The sequence below is a fragment of the Taudactylus pleione genome, unplaced genomic scaffold (assembly GCF_031769625.1).
Source record: "Taudactylus pleione unplaced genomic scaffold, aTauple2 ptg000662l, whole genome shotgun sequence".
NCBI lineage: Eukaryota > Metazoa > Chordata > Amphibia > Anura > Myobatrachidae > Taudactylus > Taudactylus pleione.
Window position 1 is genome coordinate 3,270,255 of NW_028285064.1, and position 24,771 is coordinate 3,295,025.

The window sequence follows — 24,771 nt, forward strand, 5'->3', positions numbered from 1 at the left end:
TGTCACGTAAAGCAAGGGAGTGAAGGATTTGCAGCAGGAGAGGGTGGTCAACAGTGTCGAAGGCAGCAGAGGTCAAGAAGGATAAGCAGAGAGTAATGGCCCTTGGATTTGGCAGCAAGGAGGTCATTGCTGACTTTTGTGAGGGCAGTTTCAGTGGAGTGGAGAGAACGGAAGCCAGACTGAAAAGGATCAAGGAGGGAGTGGGAGGAAAGAAAGGTGGTAAGGCGTCTTTAGTCCTGAATCAAGATTTCGACGTCAGGATTCCATCAGACGGCTTCCCGGGCGTCGGTATTCTGATTACATCCCTATAGGGAGATGTGAGTACACCTTAGTGTGCCTGGGTTACAGTAGAAAAAAGGGAAAGGCATAAGCTGGACAGTATAGAAAACAGACAGCAGCGCTAGCACAAGTCACATACAAATGCAGAAAAAAACCAATATAGCTGCAGTGGGCACTAAAATAAATTACACAGACCGCAGTGGCCGGTAGGATATAGTGCTGTATAGAGTGCCTTCTCCCTTGCTGACATTAACCCCTGGGTCCCCTGGCCTGTGAAATATGCCCTGCGCCAGTGATATATAATGCCCTGGTGGTCTAGTGGAGTCCTGGACGAACTAGTGTCCACATCAGCGCCTCCGGCCTGTCTCCTGAGACTGGTGGCAAAACTGCGTAGACGCGGGTCCCCGCAAGCAGGGTTCTGCCTTACCGGTCCTCTGGATTTCGGGCTGCAGTCGGGGGTCCGGGGAGCCTGCTAGCTAGTAGCCCTCAGAGCCCCGCTGGGAGCAGCTAGCAGAGTGCTGGTGTCACTGCGCCGCGGAATGCTGATGGAGCAGCAGTGCCGACGTCCAAAGGACTGTATCGCGCTGCTGCTCAGAAGTAAAAGATCTAGAAAAGAAAATAAATAATAATAAAAAAAAGCTTTGGCAGCCCCACTGTTAAAAATGGCGACCCAGCTCCTGCCGGACACCAACGAAACTGGGTTGCCCTCAGAAGGACCAAAGCATTCTGGGATTGAAAAGCTTTGCTGTTGGTGTCCGGTCATCCAGGTCTCACCTAAACCCCATTGTCTCCCCTGTGGAGCCCTATGGACCCTGAAGGAGAAACTACAAAAGCTTGAAAAGGAGGGAACCAAAGTAAATGGAGATGTGGATACTGAGTGCAAAAGGTGCATGCAACAAAAATATGGGGGGGGGAGGGGGGGTGGTAGCCAAAAGAAGCAAGTCGACAATTGATGAAAACAATACTGGGAAGATCTACAGTTGAGTTATAAAGATAGAGGTGAGTCAATACCAAAACCTCAGCTCCATGTAATTAGATTAGAGCAGTGGTTCTCAAACTTGGTCCTCAGGACCCCAGACAGTTCACGTTTTCCAGGTCACCCAGCAGGTGCACAGGTGTAGTCATTACTCACTGACACATTTTAAAAGATCCACAGGTGGAGCCAATAATTTCACTTGTGATTCTGCGAGGAGACCTGGAAAACATGCACTGTTTGGGGGATCCTAAGGACAAAGTTTGAGAACCGGTGGATTAGAGGTATTCAACTCCAATCCATCATGCTCAGGTGAGTTAATCTACTTTGCTGGGTCAGTAATTATACCACCTATTTCCACAGACAGAAATCCTGAAAACATGAACTGTTGAGGCTACTCAAAAGATTTGAAAACCCCTGCAGTTGACTAATGATCTCAATTAAAAACTAGAGTGCTCTTTGACAGACCATATCCCTTGAGCAATCTTCATGACACCAATGCCATAATCATCAACACTTGAGTCCTTAATTTGCCTCGGACGTCCCATACAGCATAATAATCACCCTCCCACTAAAGAGCAAACCGTCATAGTCTGATTAGATTTCCATGCTGTTCTGGTAACGAAGGTTGTAAGATTATTGTGCCATTATCCAAATTACAGGTGAAACTAACAATTTACATTTCAAATCAATTCAGAAGAAATAACACATTCATGAACATTGTTAAAACTTATATGTTTAAAAAAAAACAAAAAAACCCCACAACACCTATGTACCATGGGAGCTGGATCACACCCCTCTCCAGTGTGTACACTCATTAAATGGTTTACACACCAACTCCTATTGTTACATCTGGGTCCAACACTGGCAGCCATTTTCTCAGTACCCATTGATACATAGCATTTAATAATGAGAATTGGTACAATAAGTTTATTTCCCTAGGTCTAAACACCTGAAAAAACACCTCTGATACTCCTTCAGCATTTCGGAACAATGTTCAATATTAGAACTTCTGATCCATCAGCTAAACAATGGCTTGGCACTCCTGCCCCTTCTACAGATCTGATGTAATAAAAATCACCTTCATGCACAAAAAATAAAATCAAATTAAAGTACTCTTCTCATATAACTCGCTCAAACCGGGAACATCCCCGGTCACAACCCGCACGGTGTCATTACTTTTCATATAGCATTGAAATCAAATTAATATTTTGTTATTTCACAACGCTCCCCAGAAGATTCTCCAATGTCTTCCAAATATAACCAAAGTGGAATAGATCTATAAGTTCCTTCATCTCCCCAAATGGAAGAGCAATGTTTTATAACAAACATTGCCAGGAACAAACTCCTTCTGCTTGGCCTAGACCCGAGACCTAGGGTGTAGACGTGGACGGTGGCAACTGGGCAGATAAACCTGCTGCACAGAAAAAAGTTAAACCCTCCCCCCACAAACGTATATGCTTAGATGTACATGTTCTACTTAAATGGTATTTGGTTCCCCCATCAGTGGTGTGTGGTCAGTTGGGAATATTTCCCCTTGTATGGTGGGAATGCCCAAGAGTAACAACAGGTTGTAAGAAAAAGTATCACCACTAGGAGTGAAACACCCCTATAAATCCCTGAATAAGAGACACACCAGGATAAGTGGATCAAGCATTTAACCAATGAAGCCCAATGCAAACACAGCTTAAAGAGGTCTGAGCAACATAGATAGCTACAGCTTTTAGAGAAATGCTACATTAAATCGCCGTGTATATAAGTATTAATAATCAAACCCAATAATTCCACAGCGCCTACAACGCAATGACGAAGCCTCAGCAATGCAGAGTAATATTGTTTTTTTATTTAAATACCACATATATTCAAATAATATTCAGACACAAAAGCTGCACGCCACACAAGTTTATTGCTAAAATTAATGCTCTACCTTGCCATATAATTTAAGGTTTAACGAAAAATAAGCAGTCTTTTTTTTTCTGTTTAGGACAGGGTTTAATGCTGCAAAAGAAAAAAAAGAAAAAATTTAAATAAAAAAAAATCTGCACTGGGAAAGCAATGCATATCAGGTAGGGGTTCAAAAATATTCAGGGCGATAACAGTCCAGCTCCTATCTGATTAGAGGTTCCATGTCTGTGACATCCCCTCCAGCTCCTCTTCAGACTTGTGAAATTATCCAAATCCCAGCCATGGTTTCTTACCTCATCAGAGAGGCACTGACAATCCCCAACACTACAATAAAGGTTGACCTGCAAAGTATTACACATTTTCACCAACACAATGCTAAATCATTAGAAAACAGCCGACCGACTACCTCCAGCGTCCTGGGGACAAAGGAACTACCCCTGCAAACATTATAAATATACTCTTTAAATTACCCTCGTTTCTGAAGATGCCAGGGATATTATTCTATTTTATAAAAATGACTTCAGACCACTTTGTTTCACGGTAGAGGCCAGGATTAGTTTCCTAGAACGTCTTTATTAAATATGGTCGTTGATGAAGTAGAAACAAGCCGACCATTTCACCCGAAACTTTTTTGGAATATTCCACACTGTTCTTCACAGTCAGCCGGACACCTTTAAGATCCAAATTGTTGGTTTCATTATATAGGATTTTAATCTGGTGCAGACCAAATGTCTCAAAGTGTTCGAAGCTCGTTTACGTAGATTAAGAGGCAAGTGAGGTTTCTTGTTATGAGAGCATTGGGCCGGAGGGCAAATGTATCACAGAAGACTTGCTCCATTGCCATTAAATTCTGTAGATACACCCAGGAGATGAGGGGTTTAAAATATTGATCAGATCACTACAGATTTGGTTGATAGAGGTAGTCACTCAAAAGGCCTAATATTTACTCGACCATAGCGAATACATTGTAACCGTTTCTTTGATGGAAAAAAAGTTTCCCTTAACGAAGCATAAACAGAAACCCGCACCTCATTTTCACCGCAGTTACAAGTCCAGAGTCATGTTTAAATATATTTAAAAAAAACAAAAAAAAAAAACCAAGTCCAGCTTTCTAATGCAAAATTTATCAAAATAAAGCAAGGATCTGTAAGGAACCAAAAACCACAATGTTACTGCAGTCTCTCATTAAGTGGGGCAAATATATATTAAGGTCGATCGACTTCGGCTCAAAAGCTCCCTCGCATAATTGCTGCCGAGGGCTGGTTGTGAAGAAGGAGTCTGCCTCTCTGAAAAGGAGATCATGGGTAACACTGTTAGGAAGGTCATTTAGGTGCCTGAAAGGTCCACTGCAAGCTCCCGGCACAATCCCTGACAGATTAGGGAGTCCAAGAAAACGGATGCAGGGCAACAGGACAGTCCCCCCAGGTGTCCGTTACCATCATGCTTTACAAGAGAGGGCATTGTTTTGTTTGTTTTTAAATTCATATTTTATTTAAAAGTGAAAAGTGTTCAGTCATGGAGACAAAGTCACAAGGAGACCATTGGCCAAAGGTGTTGTGCTCCCCACTTCCAATACCACGAAGAGGGGTGCGCGTGCTGCTGTCTCACTCCATGATAGCGCGGTAAAGAGCCGGCTCAATGTAATCCTCTCGGTACCGCGAGTTGATGACCCTTTGTCGTTTCACTTCTTGTTTCACTTCCTTTTCTGTGAAGATCTCTGTAAAGCGCATGTCGGACGCTACGGACTGTTGGGGAGGAAAACGAGAGTCAGATTGGATGTAGAAAAGACAATGCCGGCAATTTATCACGGCTCTTTAATTACTTTCTAAAGAGCGGTTGAGGAGGAAAGGGGACCGCACTCTAATAGTGGAGCTGTAGACAGGAAACAGAACATTTCTACATTTCTTGTAATAAAAATGTACTCACCAGACGGGACTTCACTCTCTTTGGTAAATCCTCGTCGAGAGTGTACACGTCATCTCTCTTCGCAGGTAGCTGTGATCCATCTTCAAACTCCACCTTAAAAGCAAAAAGTTTACCATTTTAACAAAAAACAAACAAAACAATAGAAAACAAACAAAAAAGGCAGCTGCTCAATCAATCTAGCAGCACTAATCAGGTGCATGAAAGGAGGGGTCATACTTAGAAAAAGGAGGGGGGTTTCATGCACCTGATTAGTGCTGCTAGATTGATTGAGCAGCTGCCATTTTTGTTTGTTATGAGTTGCATGAAGGAGCCAGCATTAGTAGGGTATGCTGGTTCTAGTAGTGCTAGATGGAGTTCCCAGGGGTGAGTCCCAGGTAAGCTGGCTCTCAATTTGTATGTGCCTTTATCAGGAGGCCTTACATTTGACAAAAAAATGATATGTGCCTTTATTATGAAGCCTTTGGTATATTTTACATTTGGGTGAGCGTTTGGGTGTAGGGCCCCCGAGGCTGGTCTGACTGGGCCTCCTCAGGGCATCACCACTTAATACACATAGTTGCTTTTCACATCACCTGTTATGTTTGTATTTTATTCATGTAATATTTCACATATATTTTAACCCGTTTTTTCATCACTTATTAGTCTTACACATCTATACTTTACACTGCACTGTCACTCTTTTTCCATTTTTCGTGTGATGCCCTAGGGGGGGGTCCTGGGCTGGACATTTTTCGGGTTGCACTGCGCCCCAGACATGAACCCCGTAGTGTTAGGGACTGCTAGTGACAGAAGCCGTGACGTGGCCTAGCAGCTTCCCATGTATTTGCAAATGCATGCCACCAAAATCTCTGAATTTCTATGACCATATAGTCTTCATACATTGTTGCAAGTATTATTCAGTGTGCTAACTATAGGGCGTTAAACCCCCCTCCTTTTTCTAAACAAAACAATAGATCCCAAAATGATCTTGCACGTTTGTAGTAAGAAGCGGCGTTATCAGTTATGGAAAGATTATATTCCTATATCAAGGGTTTAACCAGTCGCAAGCAGAAAAAAAACCCCAAAAAACCTACAGCGCCAGGAATGGTGGTAGAGACCGATCTCTTCATTTGTTCCTACACCAAGGCGTACATTTACTAAAGTGCGGGTTTTTAGAAGTGGAGAGATGTTGCCCGTAGCAACCAAATTCTACTTAACATTTATCAAGCACCTTCTAGAAGAGAATAGCTAGAAGCTGATTGGTTGCTATGGGCAACATCTCCCCTTCTAAAAACCTGCACTTTAGTAAATAAACCCCGCAAGAGTTTTTGGAAACAAAACATACAAGAGAGGAAAACCGATACACTGGGGGGACAGCCATGGATATTGTTCTGTTGTAAGTCATTTTTCTGTTGTAGCCATTTTTCTAGCACAGTTGAGTAAACAAGAACATAGATTTGTTTGAGTTCTAGGTATTAAAATATATTTTATCCACAAGTACCTGTGAGATTTTATAACTATCCAACAGCACCCACAACTTCTAAAAACACCTTAATAAACTATTCAAACAGATACAGCCAGCTATTATATATCAATTACAGGACATTGAATACATTTTTATAAATAGTTATATTTTATCTATATAAGTATTGTGTTGCAAATTATCTGATTTTACTGAATTAAATGAACAATTTTTGGTTATTTACATAGCAGAGCCTGACTGGTATTGATTTATGCCACCTTACAATTGATTTGGTGAAATTAAATTAGCGCAGAGTCCAATTTGTTTTATTTTTGTCTCAGCTTCTGACTCTCGAGCATTCACAAGCCCAAAATGGAATTTCTGCAGCTGTATTTATAACCGATCTAATCAACCAGATAGACTATAGCATTTATATTAGTGACAAAGCTTTTTGTACTAACATTTTAGCCTTTTGCTGGGATGGGTGTCAGGATTAACCTCACCTGGTACATCTGAATTGTGTGAGATGCAACAAACTTGGCACCATAGACTAGTCCATCCGTCCAACGGACCTGGACAATATCACCAGCAGATGGGGGGCCCAAATTGAGACAGTCGCGGCTCTGAAAGATATTAAAAAGGAAACAATGAATAAGATCAGCCACAAGACAAAACAAAAAAATAAATAAATCACAATTGTAAGATCTGAAGTATAAACTATATAGGATATCTAAACAACTAAACATAACATGGTCTCTAGGATACCCCTCGTAAAAGGCAGCCACACGATACCAAAAGGCAGCACCCAAATTTCAACCCCAGTTAAATAATTTACCTTCGTTACTACAGAGGATATCTAAACACGAAGAGCTATAGGTCACCAGGAGTTTAATGGCTCATTTACAAACATTGTAGATAAATGAAACAGGAAGCAGTTCTTCCAGCATGCCCGGACCCGATGCGTTTGCAGAGCGCCAACCGGCAAACTAGACAAAACATTAGAGGTCACAGGACCAGTAATGGTGCATACACACAGTCAGATCTGCCAGATGAACGATTTTACCAACGATTTCAGACAGTATTAAAATGAATGGAATCGTCCAAAGACTGCAAACACATCAGATGTCAGATACCGTTATCTGACAAGCGGGAACGCTCATCGTTGCAGGCTCACATGTCAGATTTTCTTTCAGATATGGACGATTGAAGGATTTTTAAAATAGTTATCGTTCAGATCTGACAAAATCTGACCGTGTGTATGCACCATAAGTCTCAAATTCTCGTTCTTTAATGGAAGAGAAAAAGGATGGTATTCTGGTATAAATTATTGGTATTTAGTCACTTATGCTGCCCATCCACTAGGCGATTTTGACAGGCGATTGCACGATAACGGCGTCGTTATCGTGCAATCGCTTGCAAATCGTCCGCAAATGGGGCACTTTAAAGTCGGAAACGACCAGCGATGCGCGCGCCCACTGGTAGCTTCCGTCAATCATCGGGCAAACATGCTGGTCAAACTGACGATAGCGTCAGGTTCAGCATGTTACCAGATGATTGATGAGCCTGCACTGAACGACTGCTCGCTCAGTGTAGGCTTTATCACAGACATAGAAACGACAGCATGATTACAGTGTGGTAATCGTGCTGTCGTTTCTATGGTCTGCTAGTGGATGGGCTGCATTAATCTCTTCACAATCAGCTTCCAGTGATGTCTGTACTCAAAATGCCAAGGGGTAAATTTACTAAAGTGAGAGTTTTTAGAAAAGAGTTTTAAAAGTGATGTTGCCCACAACCAATCAGATTCTAGCCATTATCTTCTAGAAGGTGCTAGTTAAACGTTAAGTAGAATCTGATTGGTTGCTATGGGCAACATCACTTTTAAAACTCACTTCTAAAAACTCTCACTTTAGTAAATATATGCCCAAGTCTCATCTTGAAATTAATAAACAAAATATAATGCACTATCAATATAGAGCAAGCATATCTTTGCTGCCCAAAAGGGCAGCACGGATGGCATAGTGGTCAGCATTCCTGGCTTACAGCATATGCGTGTCCCCCCCATGTGGTTGGGAATATAGATTGTAAGCTCCAATTGGGCAGGGACCTATGTGAATGACTAAGTATCATCTCTTAGTATTTACGCATCATAGAAATTAATAATAATACATTCTTACCACAATATCCTCTGGATAAAGGTTGTCACTAAACGAGCCATCATCGAAATTGACCTCATAGAAGGTTTCCTTTGTCAGCTTCACCACCTCACACTGGTAATAGCGGCCATTCTTGTGCTTGCTGATCACAGTCTGTCCCAGTACAATGTCTCGGTGAGAGTCTTTGCCCTAAAGTTAGGAGGAGCCATTAGCAGAGTGACAGAAGCCCGACTTGCAGTCACACGTCATTAGCTAACACTGTACTCCACTGCATTATACCACATTTACTGATCCATAAATCCCACTACCCCAGAGGGTGTAACCCTGATATACACAGCTATAGGATTGGCACTTTACCTCACTGTTGGAAGGCTTGTGTCTGAAACAGGTTATGAACACCACAAAGGGCCAGTCATCCGGCTGCATGATCACGCCGGCAGCCTGGGCACAGGAGGCGTGGAATGAAGTGGGGCAGCGCCCGTGGGAGCACTGAACACAACACCCAGCCACCCGCTTCCTTCTTTTCTTGCAGAAAGCACATTTCTAAAAGAGACGGGGAGGTTGCAATGGTAAGTATCCCTTTGTCGGCTACAAACTAATGGCCAAACCGGCCCTAGTGAGCACTTACCAGCCTGAATCGCATCAAGGGTATTTTACTGATGTCCACGGGGCGCCTCTCTGCAATGTTCACAAATTTAGCTTCAGCGACTGCCACGGCGCACATCACGTGCACCCACCTAGCAGACACAGGAGAGGAGGTTAGCTTATGGTCAATGAACAGTATTATAATGTGATAGAAAGATGGACAGTATAATAGAGTGGTTACCAAATGTGAGTGTGGCGGGGCACTGGCAGGGGTGCCACGGGTTGGTGGTCCAGGATCAAACCAAATTATTTATTGTCAAGTGTGACTGGCAGTCACCAGCACTGGTTTTGCCCATCATAAAATGTGTGACAAACAGAAGCAAAAACCCCGTTCATAACGGCATAACTGAACCAAATGCTGGGTACACATTAGACAACATAATCGCCAGATCTGACGGATTGAGCGGACAGATCAGCAAAATCATGCAGTGTGTACCCACTATGTTGGTTGTTGCACGCTCCCGCAGAGTCGTCAGTCGCATCACCAGGTCGGCCCCACATGCAGCTCAATCTGACGATGCGGCCGACGTCCTCAAGCAGCGGGGATGCGGCAGGGGCAGACATATCGGGCGGTCGGGGCACCGGATCGTCTACTGTTTAACGGCCGCCCAATAGGTCAGCCCGTCGGCGGTGGGGTCGTCAGTCACATCGCTGGGTATACACATTGTTTAGTGTGTACCCCAGTTTAAGGGTGACCTAACAATTTACGTAATTTAATAATTGTGGACTTTCTCGATAGTAAGCTTTTGGCCCAGGGGTGCTGTGAAAATAAATAAATAAATGCTGATACTCTAGGGCACAGTGATTCATGAAAGTTTGGGCACCACTGGTATAATGAAATCATTTCATCCACATTTTACTGAATAGCTACAACATTGGTCAGAATCATTAGAATGATGGTATTTGGTCCAAGTGCGGCAAATTACTAAAAGGGAGCGGACGTCTGCAGTACAACATTTCACAAAAAGAATCAATGAGAAAAGTGAAAGTGATTACACCAAGAGGACATACCTGTTATCATTCGCTTTCTGCAGGGCCCCACCACGCAGGGAACAGAGGCAGCAGTCCTACGGAGGTCAGACGTAGGTTAATAAAAATGGAACAAAGGTCAGGTTTTAGGGTCCTCAGACCAATGGAGAAGACTGAGGAGCCCCAATATACAAAAGTTGCCTTACCTCCGTGATGGCGTTCTCTTCGCACCTGGAGCAGAGCCAGCCGTCTACAGCTTTGTCTTTGGGCACTCCATAGCAACCTAAAGACAGAAATGGATATGGGAAGATTTTACGACCAAGTAAAGAGAAAGCAGAACCGATCCAATACACGATGCCCTCAATTCCGCCACCATTGACAGTCCTGTATGTGTGCGCGACACCTAGAGATGAGCAGTTTGATTTTGGCTCGGATCTTCCCGCCAAGTTCAGATCTCAGAATGAGGAGAGACATCCGCTTTCTTGGACCAAAAAAATTACATTTTGCCTCGTTCTGAGATCAAAACATGGCATGAAGATCAGAGCCAAAACCAAACCGCTCAGCTCAAGTGATAACCCGAATATATTACCAGATCCAAGCAAAAGGGGAGACTATCATAAGCAATACATGAGGTCTAGCCTCAGCATTCCACAATGCATGCCCCAAATTAGCAAATCATCTGGGGCTACAGGTTAATCAAAAATTAAAAACTAACACCGAAACCTAGCATTAGGGTACACCAGACAATACAACCCCACAAGTGCGGACTTTGCTGATCAACCTAGCAGACAACTGTCCCATGTGACAGGAAACAGAGACTGATCAGTGGATTTCCCCAGGTTCCCTTCCATGCGAGACCAAAGGAGGCACAGACCCTGCTCCGCAATCCCATCTTAAGTGAGGTATGCGACTTACTGGTATGTACACACACACTGCAGGATTTACAGGTCACCAGCAGGCTGGTCCCGTCCTCCTCCAGGAACGGCGCCGACAGGTTGAGCTCAGCATTGCTGCCAGTGGTTGTAAAGCACATCTCTGGGATTAGGGGCTTGGTCTTCATTTGGAATCCAACAGGGGTCTGCTCGGTCTTTATTTGTCCTCCGTTCTCAGACTGCCAGGCAGAATAAAAGCAACACAAGCAAGTCAGCACATTATAAGAATCTTTATCAACGTATTTATGGGTAATATAGATGAACTTAAAATTATAGAATGTGCTCAGTCTCAAATGTCCCCCCACTTATAAAGGAGTTAATCACAGAGACTCCTATATCCTCTGTGGTCTACTCACCTGATAGTATGTCTGGAAGAGCAAGCAGACCGAGCAATGCGGAGATACTTGAGACATCGCTAGGTTGTACTCCTTCTCCATCTGGAAATTGGAGGGTTTGTTCTGCCAGAGTTGGGCAAGTGGTTTGGCCCAGGTCTCCATCTCTTCAAACTCCTCATCCATGAGCAGTTGGTCTGGCTGGTCTGTAAAATAAGCAGGATACTGGTCAGTCTGCACGGTTCATCGCAGACCGATAATATCCCTGTGATGCATCAGCTACCAAGAAGCCCCACACAAGTCTACTGTAAGCCAGCACTCACCATCATCGCTACCACTGTCCTTCATCACCAGAGGGTGGTAACGTGGGAGCTTGGACAGAGGCTGCCTACGACTCTTGGCGTTCCGGCTCTCCTGCACAGACTTCATGTGCTTCTTGGCCACCTACAAGAAATTAATCGCTGGATCACAACTCGACATACACACATGGCCAGGCCAGTCTCTGCACTCTGACCGCAGTCACACCTATTGAAATCAACCTTTAGCCAGCTGTGTCAATCCTTCTCAGATCTCATTGGTGCGCGGTACAGACAGCCTCATCAGTGTAACGCTCAGTACGAGCTTTACACTTTTTAAATAACTGCAAACACCTTCCGTTTTGTCATGGGTAGGCAGCGTCAGACGTTTAAATAGTACAAGTTTAAAGTGTCAGGCTCCACTCATCACTGACAATACCCCCGTTTCCCTCAGAGGCTGATGGACTTTTTTTTTACCAAGGTTCCTCCATCATTACGACCAATACAAACCTTTATAAAAGAAATAGATGGGTGCTAAAAAGGTCAGTGACTTCCCTGCCCTTAATTATTTGGCGTTAATTTGCTATGGTTAGGTTGATACTATGTCTGGAGATGAAGACATGCTGCAGAATGTACTGTGGCAGAGTCCAATCACCAGAGAGCCAGGTTTCACGCAGGGTAGGCAGGCCATTGTGGGGTTCTGCAGTTTGAGAGTGGATAGTGAGGGAAGAAGGGGACGCTTATATACTAGGAGACGGACTGCCTGTGAGGCCACTGAAAACGTCCTCGATGTCACGTGGTGCTAGTGCCACAGGTGGCCTATGCCCATTTTATGACAGGGGGTTTTCTGAAACAGTAGGCAAACACTGCAAGGTCCCTCATTATAACGTACCACTTCCAGATCTTGTTCTGTCACGCTGCCCATGGCGCTGCTTTTCTTCCAGACGGCTCCTTTGCTTTGCCCCTTGGCATAGCTGTGCACACTGCGGGACTTCCCAGGGCTAAACTCCTGCTGTCCATCCGAGTCAGTGTCGGATGACCCCGAGCTGTCTTGTGAGGAGGAAGAGGAGGAGGAGGACGACGACATCAAAGAGCTGTCCGAGCTGCTGGAAGGACTTCCGGGGTCGGAGATTGGAGTGTCGTTACCAGATATGGCAAAACTTTCAACATTTTTCAAAGTTTCAAAATGCTGACCAGACGATCCTAGGACGAAAACAGGCAGAAATTACATTTACACAGTAAGGTGGAAAAAACAAAACAAACAAACATTATTAAAGAGAAATACTACTTTCTTCTGGAGCTCAAAACAAATTATACCATGCATGATACAATTACAACACTCCAAAATATCCTCTACCAGCTATAGCGGGACAATTGTAAGAAAGGCTCCACTCAATTGCGTTAGTGAATTTGTGGTCAGCTACTCATGTACTAGGATATTTCACAGCTTATCCAACCGTACAGTAATACCCCTTCCCAAAAATCCAGTGCACATAGGTTGCATTAACCAATGATAAAGACTAAACAAGAATTTGGATTTCAAGCTGTTTGTTGCCTTTCCCCCTCCATTCCAGTTAGGACAAGTACCTGGTTCCATATCTTCTTCCCGGCAGCACTCTTTGGTTTCCTCCACACAGGAGGTCTCCATATCACACTGGACAGGGCACAGTTCATTCTTGAAGTCTTCGTTATGGTCAAGTTCCTTGGGAACCTCCAAACACACCCTGTGCCTCTTGGTACCTATGCGGTGTTTGGTCACACTGCAGAGAGAGAGTAGGAGAGAGTGAGTGAGAGAGAGAGACATCAGCATGTGACACATGAGATCATCACACAATGTCAGAGGCCATTCGAAGACTAAATTTAGAAACCACCAAACTGCACTACAAGAGTGCAGCAATAAATCTTATTTTAAAAGGGATATAAAGCAGGTGCATGGATCCCAGTTGGAGGTCCTTGAACATGGTTTCAGGGTTCCCAATGGTCATATTTATAACCACACCAGAAAAAAAAAAAAAAAAGACCCCAACAAACTAAGAAGTAGTCACCCGCCTCCGCCATAGACATTGATCACTATTTGCAAACGTCATGGAAACTTTAGACCAGGGGTAGCCAACCTCGGTCCTCGTGAGCTACCAACAGTTCACGTTTTCCAGACCACCTAGCAGGTGCACAGGTGTATTCATTACTAACACATTTAAAATGATCCACAGGTGGAGCTAATTATTTCACTTGTGATTCTTTGAGGAGACCTGCAAAATGCACCATTGGTAGCTCTTGAGGACCAGGGTTGGTTACCACTGCTTTAGACTGTAAGACATTTGTATACAGCATCACCGACCTTTTCTTTTGTTCCGACTCCGTGTGTTCGTCTACAAATTCTGCAGCCTCTGGGGTTGGCAGGGAGTGGTCGATGGCAAGGGAGTCCTTTCCAGTTTTCCAGAGTTTATACCGCTCAGGCTGAAACTTGCGCACAAAGACTTCCATGGAGATTTTCACCATGTCTTTTCTGCAGGAACACTGAAGCCAACACAGACAGTCAGTCAGTCTCTTGAACAGATTTACAGGAGGAGATTCTCAACATAAATCTAAACATAATAACTACGTCCTTACGGCAATACAAAGGGAGGTGGCACTTGCTGTTTTGGTTATAATTTGTGGTCCCTAATATTTTGCACATGGCTTGGAGAGTTATCTGTACACAGGGCCAAAACAATCTATATTCTGGCAACATACTGCAGTGATAAAAAGGCATCAGGTCAGTTTTTTAGAGAAGTGTGTGTGTGTGTGTGTGTGTGTGTGTGTGTGTGTGTGGTTATAGTCATCTCACTACCTTCTGCTTAACATAGACAATAAAGAGATTTATTTATTTTTTTTACATTTAGCTACAGAACTTCTTCAACCTGCCAATACAGATGTGCAATTTAGTCCTTGTCCACCGTCGCCCTTACCAGAATGGCCTGCTTGCCATAATCAATCCATCGTAATGTGGCAAAATTAGTGGACTCTGCACAGTTGAATCCATGGTTGAAGCCAGCATGGTATCCATATGGAAAAGTGACCATGAACTCTCCAGCTTCCTGCGTGATCTGAAACATTGGGAGAACAATTGTAAAGCGCACCGGAATTTGGAGTCACTATATAGGTAAAAAAAAAAAAAAAAACACACACCCCCCCCCCCCCCCCATATCAATTTCGATACCCATTTGTGACAAGTCTATAAGTCCCTCAATCACCAGCAGAAACGTCTCACACACAGAATGAGGAGACCCAGGATGTGTGATCCACTTTCCACCACATCGCCCTCTTTAAGTTGTAGCCTTACCTTATCGAAGGGGATGCCGTACTTCTTGAGGATGAAGGGTGAAATGACCGTCATCTTGTGGCGGAGAAAAGCTTCACAGCTCTGAGCACTGCCAGGGAAGAAACCTATTCCATACAAACAGAGGCTTCAGTAGAATGAAGAGTAGCGACGTGTAAAATATCTACACTTACAGGAGGGGGCAGGTTTTGCACTAAAGTCCACAGCCCTGACTCGCCACTTCAGTCGTAACACTTACACTTCTGTTTCCGTCATGTTACCCATTAATGGCCTCGTACAGAATTGAGCAGAAGTCAACCGTAATGGCTCCAGCTTTGCGTGCACAGAACTAAAAGGTGTATATGCTTGCCCTATGTAGAGTTGTACACATCTCTGCAGCAGGACCACGTTACACGTACACTTTAATGAATAGTAGTAATCATCAGGGAGCATTTGCACCTGACCTATCCACTATCCATGAGACCTGTCTGAAAACAGGGGAAATTAAATGTTTACAAGGCCGCAATTCATTCCGTCACCACACCCTCCCTGCATTTAGCCTACATGCAATGCCCTATTACAGCCCGTCAGCTGAAGATGGAGATTGGACTGAAGTTGCCTACAAATCTCCATTGCCTGCAGTAGCATAACCTCAGCTCGGGAACATGGGCAGACGCATGAAACGTCTACAAATCTGACCTACATTCAGTCTCTCTGGGTTTAATCTATTACTTTGCTATACATTTTTGGCTCTTTACTTAATTTCTTACTAAACAAACTAAACAGACATCACTACAGAGAGGGCACATATAAAGATGGTATAGGAGAAGATCTGCTGTTCCAAGGAAGGATTTCTGGCACAGGCAATAAGGCTGCCAAAGATGGTCACAATACCCCACCAAAACGAACTGTGGCAGTACCGATGAATCTAGCAGCGGTGTTTAGCCATTCATTACCCAAGTTGTGCCTGGCGGAGCTTACAGAACTTAACAAAAAATGATCCAGGTCGGTTTAGCATTAACAATTGCTACAAAGCAATAACCTGGTTGGATTTCAGCAAATAAACCCCTCTATGTATCAAGCAGTGAAAAGCATGGAGGAGAAGTAGACCGGTGGAGAAGTTGCCCATAGCAACCAACCAGCTCCTATTTTATAGGCTGTACTTGATAAATGCGACTTCAAAGCTGATTGGTTGCTATGGACAACTTATCCACGCTTTTCACAGCTTGATACATAAACCCCAGAGTTCTAAAGATAGGTACACACTGTGAAATTTTTTTGATCGGGTCGACAAAACAAGGCGATTTTTCAGCGAACCAAAAGCTCTAATATCTGTGCTACACATTATGCAATTTTTTTATTAGAGGTTAACTATTTCCGGCCACACCATACTGATTTGTATATGTTTCGCCCACAAAGAGGAGGACGCAGTCCCAGGAAAATCTAGGTATATTAGGCAGATTATAGATAATGCACACACTGCTCGATATCGGGAGATTAAAGGTGCATACACACTAGACGATATGCTCCCTGAGCGATATCGTCTAGTGTGTCCCCGGCAGGGTGTGCTCAATGTCGTTCATGACATTGAGCACAGCTGCTGAACGATATCATTAACGATATCGTTCAGCGCCGGGCTCTCTCACCCATTCCCTGACATGCAGCAACCTGACAACATCGTCAGGTTGGCCTGCATGTCAGCCCGATGAACGATGATGACGAACGACCCGCGGGAACGCGCGTCGTCGTTATCGTTCATCTTTTTGGGCTTAAAAATGGACGATAAAGTGGACGACTGAACGATAACGATATCGTTCAGTCGTCCACTTTATCGCCCAGTGTGTACGCACCTTTAGGCTGAGACTCTCTGGCTTAGCTAACCAATCGGATACTGGAAGGAATGCATTTGTGGACGTGTAACTGTTTTATCAGTGCAATGCTAATGTCTATACACTTTACAGTAAGTGAGGCCAATCACCAGAATTATTGGCAAATCGGCCCAATAACTGTACCTGGCTTAATACTTGGAGAAACAGAGCCCACAGTCAACAGACTGAAGTCTCTGATTTAATAACAGGCCGCGATGATTTAGAATATTCCTACACATCCCATTAAAGCCCTCTATGGTTTATGGAAAGCAGAATTAAACATCAGTCATACCTTTGGCCAGTCTCTCCAGCCTTTTGCCATGCTCTGGTGGAATGCTGTACCTGCAATGACAGCGCGTTGGGACTCAGAAAGTGTAGAGGGGACAGCGGGTGGAGGGCATCAGCACATAAGAGGCAGCCTGAACAACTCACCATGATTTGGGCTCGCCGAAGTGCAGGTAATTGATGCTATACAAGTCCATGTCTTCAGTGTGCCAAGCGAAGGAGGTTTTCCACATGCCAAAATACAAGTATGGCGTGTTCACACCCTCTATGGTGATCCCACTCTCCCGCTCCACCACGTCCAGGATTGTGTTCAGGTGGCCGATGTTCCAGTCCTCCACGTGCTAGATGCAAAGACAGAACCATGGTTAATGGCATTGAGCACACAGTTACAGCAATTATCATACAAAAGCCACAAAATGTTTGTTGGGGGTGAAACTTTTTTTTTTTTTACATATTAAACATGTTAGAAATAATGCTCAGCTAAACAAATATGCAGATTACAAATTGACAAGAGGAATCCAAATACAGTACCTTGTCATACAGAGATCCATTCACATCTGCCCCATATATGGGGGCATTGAAAGTCAGGTTCTTCCAGTATTTGCGCTCTAGATCTTCAAAGTCAGTATAGCGGGGAGTACAGTACCTGCAGAGACAGCACACAATGAATGGTCACGGTAATAATGAAGGGAATTAATGCATGTATACAAGTACTTCCTTTGTTTCCCCCTAACATAGGAGCATCGAGATCAGAGGGGTCACTTTGGGCCAAGACACTGTGGTGCACAGAACCATATCTGGACAGCTTTGGGTTCCCATTACCCAATCACTGAATCCAGCACTAAAAAGATGAAGACTACCCTCAGAACAGTAGGCAGGGGGGGGGAGGGGGAAGAGATGTTAGACTTCCCCACCAGGAACTGGAGATGATGCAAGTCCCCAGTTTAGGGAAGAATTCTGTACACCCTTCATTGTCTCTCGGAAAAGTATTTTGTCAACTCTCCACACGATGTATTTCAAAGTTAAGTTACTGTCTGACAAACCAATAAAACAAAAGTCTATTTAGCGTACAGAAAATATTTTAAAAAGGGACTCCACATATTACAGAACTGACGTAGTCTGGTCACAAATACACAAAATAGCCCTGACCATAAAGAGGTTACACAGTAGAGGCAGTCACATTGCATGTTATAAATTTATGTGCGAGAATGCATGGAGCACAGGTCTCTTGGAGAGATGATTGGCTGGGAGAGGAGAAAAAGGATATAACAAGTTGAATAAAACATCGTGTTTCCTAGAGAAACTGTAGACTATAGACAAAGTCATAAAGGGACAGTATCTAATTTAACTGACCAATAAAGGGAATCCATTACATATTGCGCTACTGCAAACAGAAGCACACGGAAAGACAACAAAACGGAAATACAGCAACTTCCACTGACAACGTGTAATGCAAACAACACATAGCAACAATCATGATTACAAAAAAAATTGGGAATTTAGATATAGTGTTCATAGCAGTGAAAAGGAAGGGGGGGGGGGAATAGCCAACATCCGTAAATCTACAACTCCTTGTCTAGGGAATAGGAGGAGCCAGTATACAACTCCATCATAGTGTAGTGTACACACGGGGGCAGCCATATTGTAGACTAGACCAATCTGCAGCATGTTACTTCCCTAAAACAAATGAGATCTTTGATAGGACTGAGAAGTGAAAATAACGTGCGCCAATGAAAGGTCCAAACAAGGTTAGCTTTGGTGATTTGATAGGCTGCGTCCTCCTCACTGGTTCAGACAAAAGAATGTCGGCACCGCTGTCCACATAAACTGTACTATAACTCCCACACAGCGACACCTGTGTCTAACATGACTAGTACCAGGTCATTCTCTCATTACAATGAAAAAATAACCGTACATATAAAAGTATTTCTGCTCACAGTAGTGCTGTACACTATATAGAAGATTCCTGGCTACAATTCCCGGAATCAGTCTTATGGGAAGACCCCACGGCCAATACAAAGGAATGTCAAGGCCAGGAAAGGTTCAGTATACGGACATACAAAGAAACCTCAGAATTTGGGGCTTCCAGCCTCATTCATGGGTACGTGAGGAGACTATACTCAAAAAATTTATAATTCAAATGAGGTCTTTAAATGAGCCATTCAGCACAGACAAGATTAAAAGATCTGTTGTGTATTTTCCCCACAGAGCACGAATACAGTGCGTCCCTATTTTATGCCTGCGTGCAGCTGTTCAGACAATTTCCAGAGTGATACTAGTAAGTATAGTCATACAGTATATACAAACAGCACAGGTGGGGCAGGGGCGGTGCCCTTATATGTAGCAGGAGAGCAACTAACACCAAATACAAGTGGTCTTATGTATTAGGGTCAATTGTACAATGTATTATGAGTTTATTCAGAGAGGAGGCAATGATACTGGTGGAAATCTATTGCTTCATATGCACAGAACACTCCCATGTCACCAACCCTAGGGAACAACCCATATTTTGCATAGGGGTCCTTCAATGGGGTTTGATTATAGAGATATTTAGTTACCGTCCCTGGTGGACACTCACTTGTCATTGTTTGCAATACGCCTGAATTCTTTGACAGTCATTGGTTTCTTCTGTATATTATATTGGGTGAAGAGTCCAGACTGCCCAGTGACCACTTGTTGAATTGGTGCTGGAATCACTAGATCATCCAGGTTATCGTATGCTGTTCGTGGCTTCCATTCCTTCGGAGGAACCACCTAGAAAAAGCGTAAAAAATTATGTAACAGCAGCAATACCTGACAATTATACACAAGTCAGCTTAACAATTGCCACAGAACATAAAACAGCATGTCAGCTTCCAGGAAAAACTGAGACCCAAAATGGGGTGGGGTGGGGTAATTGGCAGCTGACAAGAACAGTCCCTAGTGGGGATGCGGTCATTATCCCGGCGTGCGGGATGCCGGCACTGGAATCCAGACACCTGTCAGAATCCCGGCGCTGGCATCTTAGGGTTAGGCAGAGTTAGGTTTAGGGAGCGGGAAGTTAAGTTTCGGCACTAGGGGGAGGAAGTTAGCTTTAGGCACCGGGGAGGGAGGGTTAGGTAGAGAATTATGATACCGACCGGTGTCAGAATCCTAACCCTAATTTACAAAGAAAAATGGTAGTTGCTCAGATCAGCTTAATTGCATAACACAGGTGCTTGTAAAGGACGGGGTTTACTCTGAACACAGAAAAAAAGAGAGATTTGCCCTCCAGCATACTGCAGCAAAAACAATACTTAAATCCTACATAATAATAGAGATTTAGAGGTATTGGTTACACATATTTGCAAATATATGAATAAGCGCCAGGCCAATCGTCAAGGCTCCTCTATACTGGCGTCCCTAATATTAAGGGGCTCACGTCCGAGAAGCAAGGCACCCCAAAAAAATTCCAACCAAGGGCCATCCCCAGGGCATCACACGAAAAAGGGAAAAAGGTGATAGTGAAGTATGTAGAAAAGATGTGTAAAGATAAATCAATAAGTGTTAATGAAATGATAAAGAATTAAAATGACATATATAATGTACAAACAAATAGAGAAGTGATAAAAGTATTCTATGTGAATTAAGTGGTGATACCATGAGAAAGGCCCAGTCAGAACCTCCCCGGGGGCCCCACTCCCAAACACTCACCCCAAAATAATTATTGCTACATAATGGTAGCACCCACTCTGGGTCATATAATTACAATTGATGTACTGCATGATAACATTACATATGTAAGCTGAGAGCTAAATTACCTTGGAGGTACCCCAAAAAACCTCCACATGGCACTATAAGCATCAGCACCTCCTCCTAATGCTGACTGCCTTCATGCCTCTCCAAATTTACACTTATTGATTTATCTTTACACATCTTTTCTACATACTTCACTATCACCTTTTTCCCTTTTTCGTGTGATGCCCTGGGGATGGCCCTTGGTTGGAATTTTATTGGGGTGCCTTGCTTCTCGGACGTGAGGCCCTTAATATTAGGGACGCCAGTATAGAGGAGCCTTGACGATTGGCCTGGCGCTTATTCATATATTTGCAAATATGTGTAACCAATACCTCTAAATCTCTATTATTATGTAGGATTTAAGTATTGTTTTTGCTGCAGTGTGCTGGAGAGCAAATCTCTCTTTTTTTCTGTGTTCAGAATCCTAACCCTGTCAGGATCCCGGCGCCTGGATTTTGACCGCCGGAATCCTGTACCCAACCTCCCTAGTATGTGTGGTAGAGAGCTCAGACTGTAGGGACCAATGTGAGATCAGTATGTATCTGTAGACAAGGTAACAATATACATTTGTAAGCTGCATGCACAGTCCCTATAGATTATATTTTATATTCAGAACAGCGATACAAGTTCATGTTCTTACCTTCGCCAGCCCAGCTCGATGTGCCCCTTGGGATTCAATGTAAGCTATGTACCGCTTGAAGTTGCGGAACTCCTCCATGGTTGGATGGAACGTCATGATCCGGGAGCTCGGATTTGGGTTATCGTTTTCACCCGCCATCTTGACGTCTATCACCCTGTGCGCTTTTCAGCTGCCTAGGACTAATGACCAAACAAATATTAGTGTAAAAAAAGCAGAGTAACACACCAGTTATACAAGTTAGTCACACAAACCTGGTCTGAAAATCACATTACTTCTGATAACTACATTATATATATATATATATATATATATATATATATATTGTGAACATTAAATAAGGCCATAAATTGCAAGCCGAAAACAACAGAACCATTAACCACAGAATACAGACATCCAATAAACAGGTTGCATATACATATGGGGGGTGGGGTATTGTCCGACTCCCCCCCCCATTTAACAATCACACCCAGCAGACGAATAAGCCTGTACTGAAGCTAATTGGAGGATAGTAATACATGTGTAGGCTGAACGAACAATTTCATCATACACTACCTAAAATGACTGGTGTAGTGATAAATACAATACTGCATGCAGTAAATCTATGTATTTGTATATACTTTTCATCTGCATAGAATAATACAGGTCCTGATTGTGAGTCGGACGCATCTCCAGCCGCTTTGCCGTCCAGACATAGGAGCCTTCTTACTTATGAGAGTATCCGCCCGTCTATGCAGATTATCAGCCAGTCTTCATGCGGACGGCAGGCCTGCCCACTTTCTCCATCCGCAGCTGTCATCACTAGCATGGGCACTCCCACCCCATACTGGGTGCAAAAAAACCCATCAGAAACAGGTGTCCGCACGCTCCATAGGGTCACAAAAGGCGCCCACCAGACAAATCCGTTCTATGCGAATGCCGCCGTAGAAATGCCCATTTCATGTAATGAGTGATCTGTGAAGGGCTGGATCGCACCGTCTGCTCTATCAATCTCCGTCCATAGCCAGCGCATGCAGTCTGCAGACAGCCACAGGGTGCATCCACATATGGACTTACCTTTGACTCACAATGTGTATGTATAATAATCAACCATATGGGGGTAACATATCTACATGCAATATAAACACGTCAATGTACACAGTAACTATCTAAATATTATACATTTGGCACAGTTACTATAAGTAAATTTGATTTTTCCTGGACGGACACACATATATATTTTACACATACATACTCACATTTATATTTCAATCGATAGTTACTGGGTACAATTACATACATTGACGTGTGTTTATGATGCACAAGTGTATATATGCACACACACCTGTATAATAAACATCTGTACATTACAAAATTACACAGTGACTAATATATGAGAGACTGGGGTGCATAGAGGCAGTGGGAGACAGGATCCAATAGAGAGGAGCACACATCACCTGGGGGAACTAACAATCCCAGCATGCCCTGACAGTCAGTACTATAATGACGCTTAGAGCACACAGAACGGAAATGGCAGCGGAGGGGGCGGGACTCGGTGGTTATACTCGCATCTGATTGGCCGCATACCGGAAGCGAGGACCGGGGAAACGTGCGGAGGGCTCCTATTGGCTGGGGCGGCAGTTACTCCCTTGGGGGTCCCCCCCTCTGGTTACCCCATCCCCCACCCAGCCCGGGGCAGAGGGGAATGCGAGGGCAGGGGGCAGCGGGCGATGACTTACTAAAGGGCGATGGCCAGCCGGAGGCTGGGGAGCAGGGTTCGGCACTGTGACCCGGCAGGCCCACAAGTGGGCTGTCGTGTGTGGAGACGCGGCTCTGTCCGGCTGCCCGTACGCTGATCCCGCGTCGATGCGGGCCCCCGGGATTGCTGTCGGCAATGGGATCACACAGACTGCTTCTCCGTCCGTCGTCTTTCGCTTTCTCCTTACTGCGCATGCGCACTCCCTCTGACGCCAGCCAATGGGAGCGACCCTTGAGTCCGCCTCTTACCGAATCAGAAGCCGCCACTGGCCAGTCTGCTGCCGAGGTCGGCTCCTGATTGGATGGGCTGCACGAGCCGTGCGTGCCTGGTCCAATCACGGCGGTGCTGGCTGACTGTGCCGACCAATAGGGTGGCTGGGGTGTGGTGGTGTGTAGCTGTTATTGTGTCTGAGCAGCTCAGCTGTGTGAGGTAGTTGGCAGTCACGGTGGATGTTGTGTATGTAATTTAGCTATACACTACACAATGGGGACTCACACAGTCACACTATATATATATATAATATATATATATATATATAAATATATGTGTGTGTGTGATATATACACAATGGGGGCTCACTACCCCCGTCTATACTGACACAATGACACTATATGTAATATATACACAATGGGGACTCACTACCCCCTCTATACTGACACTGTATGTGTAATATATACACAAGGGGGGCTCACTACCCCCCTCTATACTGACACTGTATATGTAATATATACACAAGGGGGGCTCACTAGCCCCCTCTATACTGACACTGTATATGTAATATAGACACAAGGGGGCTCACTACCCCCCTCTATACTGACACTGTATATGTAATATAGACACAAGGGGGGCTCACTACCTCCCTCTATACTGACACTGTATATGTAATATATACACAAGGGGGGCTCACTACCCCCTCTATACTGACACTGTATATGTAATATATACACAAGGGGGGCTCACTAGCCCCCTCTATACTGACACTATATGTAATATAGACACAAGGGGGCTCACTACCCCCCTCTATACTGACACTGTATATGTAATATAGACACAAGGGGGGCTCACTACCCCCCTCTATACTGACACTGTATATGTAATATATACACAAGGGGGGCTCACTACCCCCCTATATACTGACTCTGTATATGTAATATATACACAAGGGAGGCTCACTACCCCCCTCTATACTGACACTGTATATGTATGTAATATATACACAAGGGGGGCTCACTACCCCCCTCTATACTGACACTGTATATGTAATATATACACAAGGGGGGCTCACTAGCCCCCTCTATACTGACACTGTATATGTAATATAGACACAAGGGGGCTCAC

The 24,771-nt window shown here is 44.1% G+C and overlaps 1 protein-coding gene across 2 annotated transcripts; it reads right to left on the reverse strand.

Annotated features, from left to right (window-relative positions):
* Positions 1-3,139: 3,139 nt before the first annotated feature.
* On the reverse strand, positions 3,140-23,652 carry KDM4A (lysine demethylase 4A). Of its 2 annotated transcripts, none has more exons than XM_088455636.1 (22): positions 23,414-23,652; positions 21,699-21,877; positions 19,881-20,056; positions 17,834-17,948; positions 17,450-17,643; positions 17,310-17,359; positions 15,174-15,277; positions 14,800-14,937; positions 14,190-14,368; positions 13,439-13,611; positions 12,744-13,054; positions 11,879-11,999; positions 11,580-11,761; positions 11,207-11,402; positions 10,498-10,574; positions 10,334-10,389; positions 9,306-9,414; positions 9,035-9,220; positions 8,699-8,866; positions 7,028-7,147; positions 5,084-5,176; positions 3,140-4,902 (listed from the first exon to the last, which is right to left on the reverse strand). In XM_088455636.1, the coding sequence occupies exons 2-22, from the start codon at positions 21,834-21,836 to the stop codon at positions 4,762-4,764; spliced, it is 3,027 nt and encodes a 1,008-aa protein (XP_088311762.1). In that variant the 5' UTR covers positions 21,837-21,877; positions 23,414-23,652; the 3' UTR covers positions 3,140-4,761. The 2 variants fall into 2 exon arrangements, with proteins under 2 accessions (XP_088311762.1, XP_088311763.1); XM_088455637.1 differs by lacking the exon at positions 23,414-23,652 and adding an exon at positions 23,132-23,178.
* Positions 23,653-24,771: the final 1,119 nt, after the last annotated feature.

Excerpts from the sequence above, each read along its gene's own strand:
- KDM4A (XM_088455636.1), bottom strand. The coding sequence starts at position 21,836 with ATGGCGGGTGAAAACGATAACCCAAATCCGAGCTCCCGGATCATGACG. Across the intron at positions 10,575-11,206 it reads CAGTGTGTGTGTACATACCA|GTTGCTATGGAGTGCCCAAA; the intron begins GTAAGTCGCATA and ends TTCTGTCTTTAG. Across the intron at positions 9,415-10,333 it reads CAGAAAGCGAATGATAACAG|GTGGGTGCACGTGATGTGCG; the intron begins GTATGTCCTCTT and ends TGTGTCTGCTAG.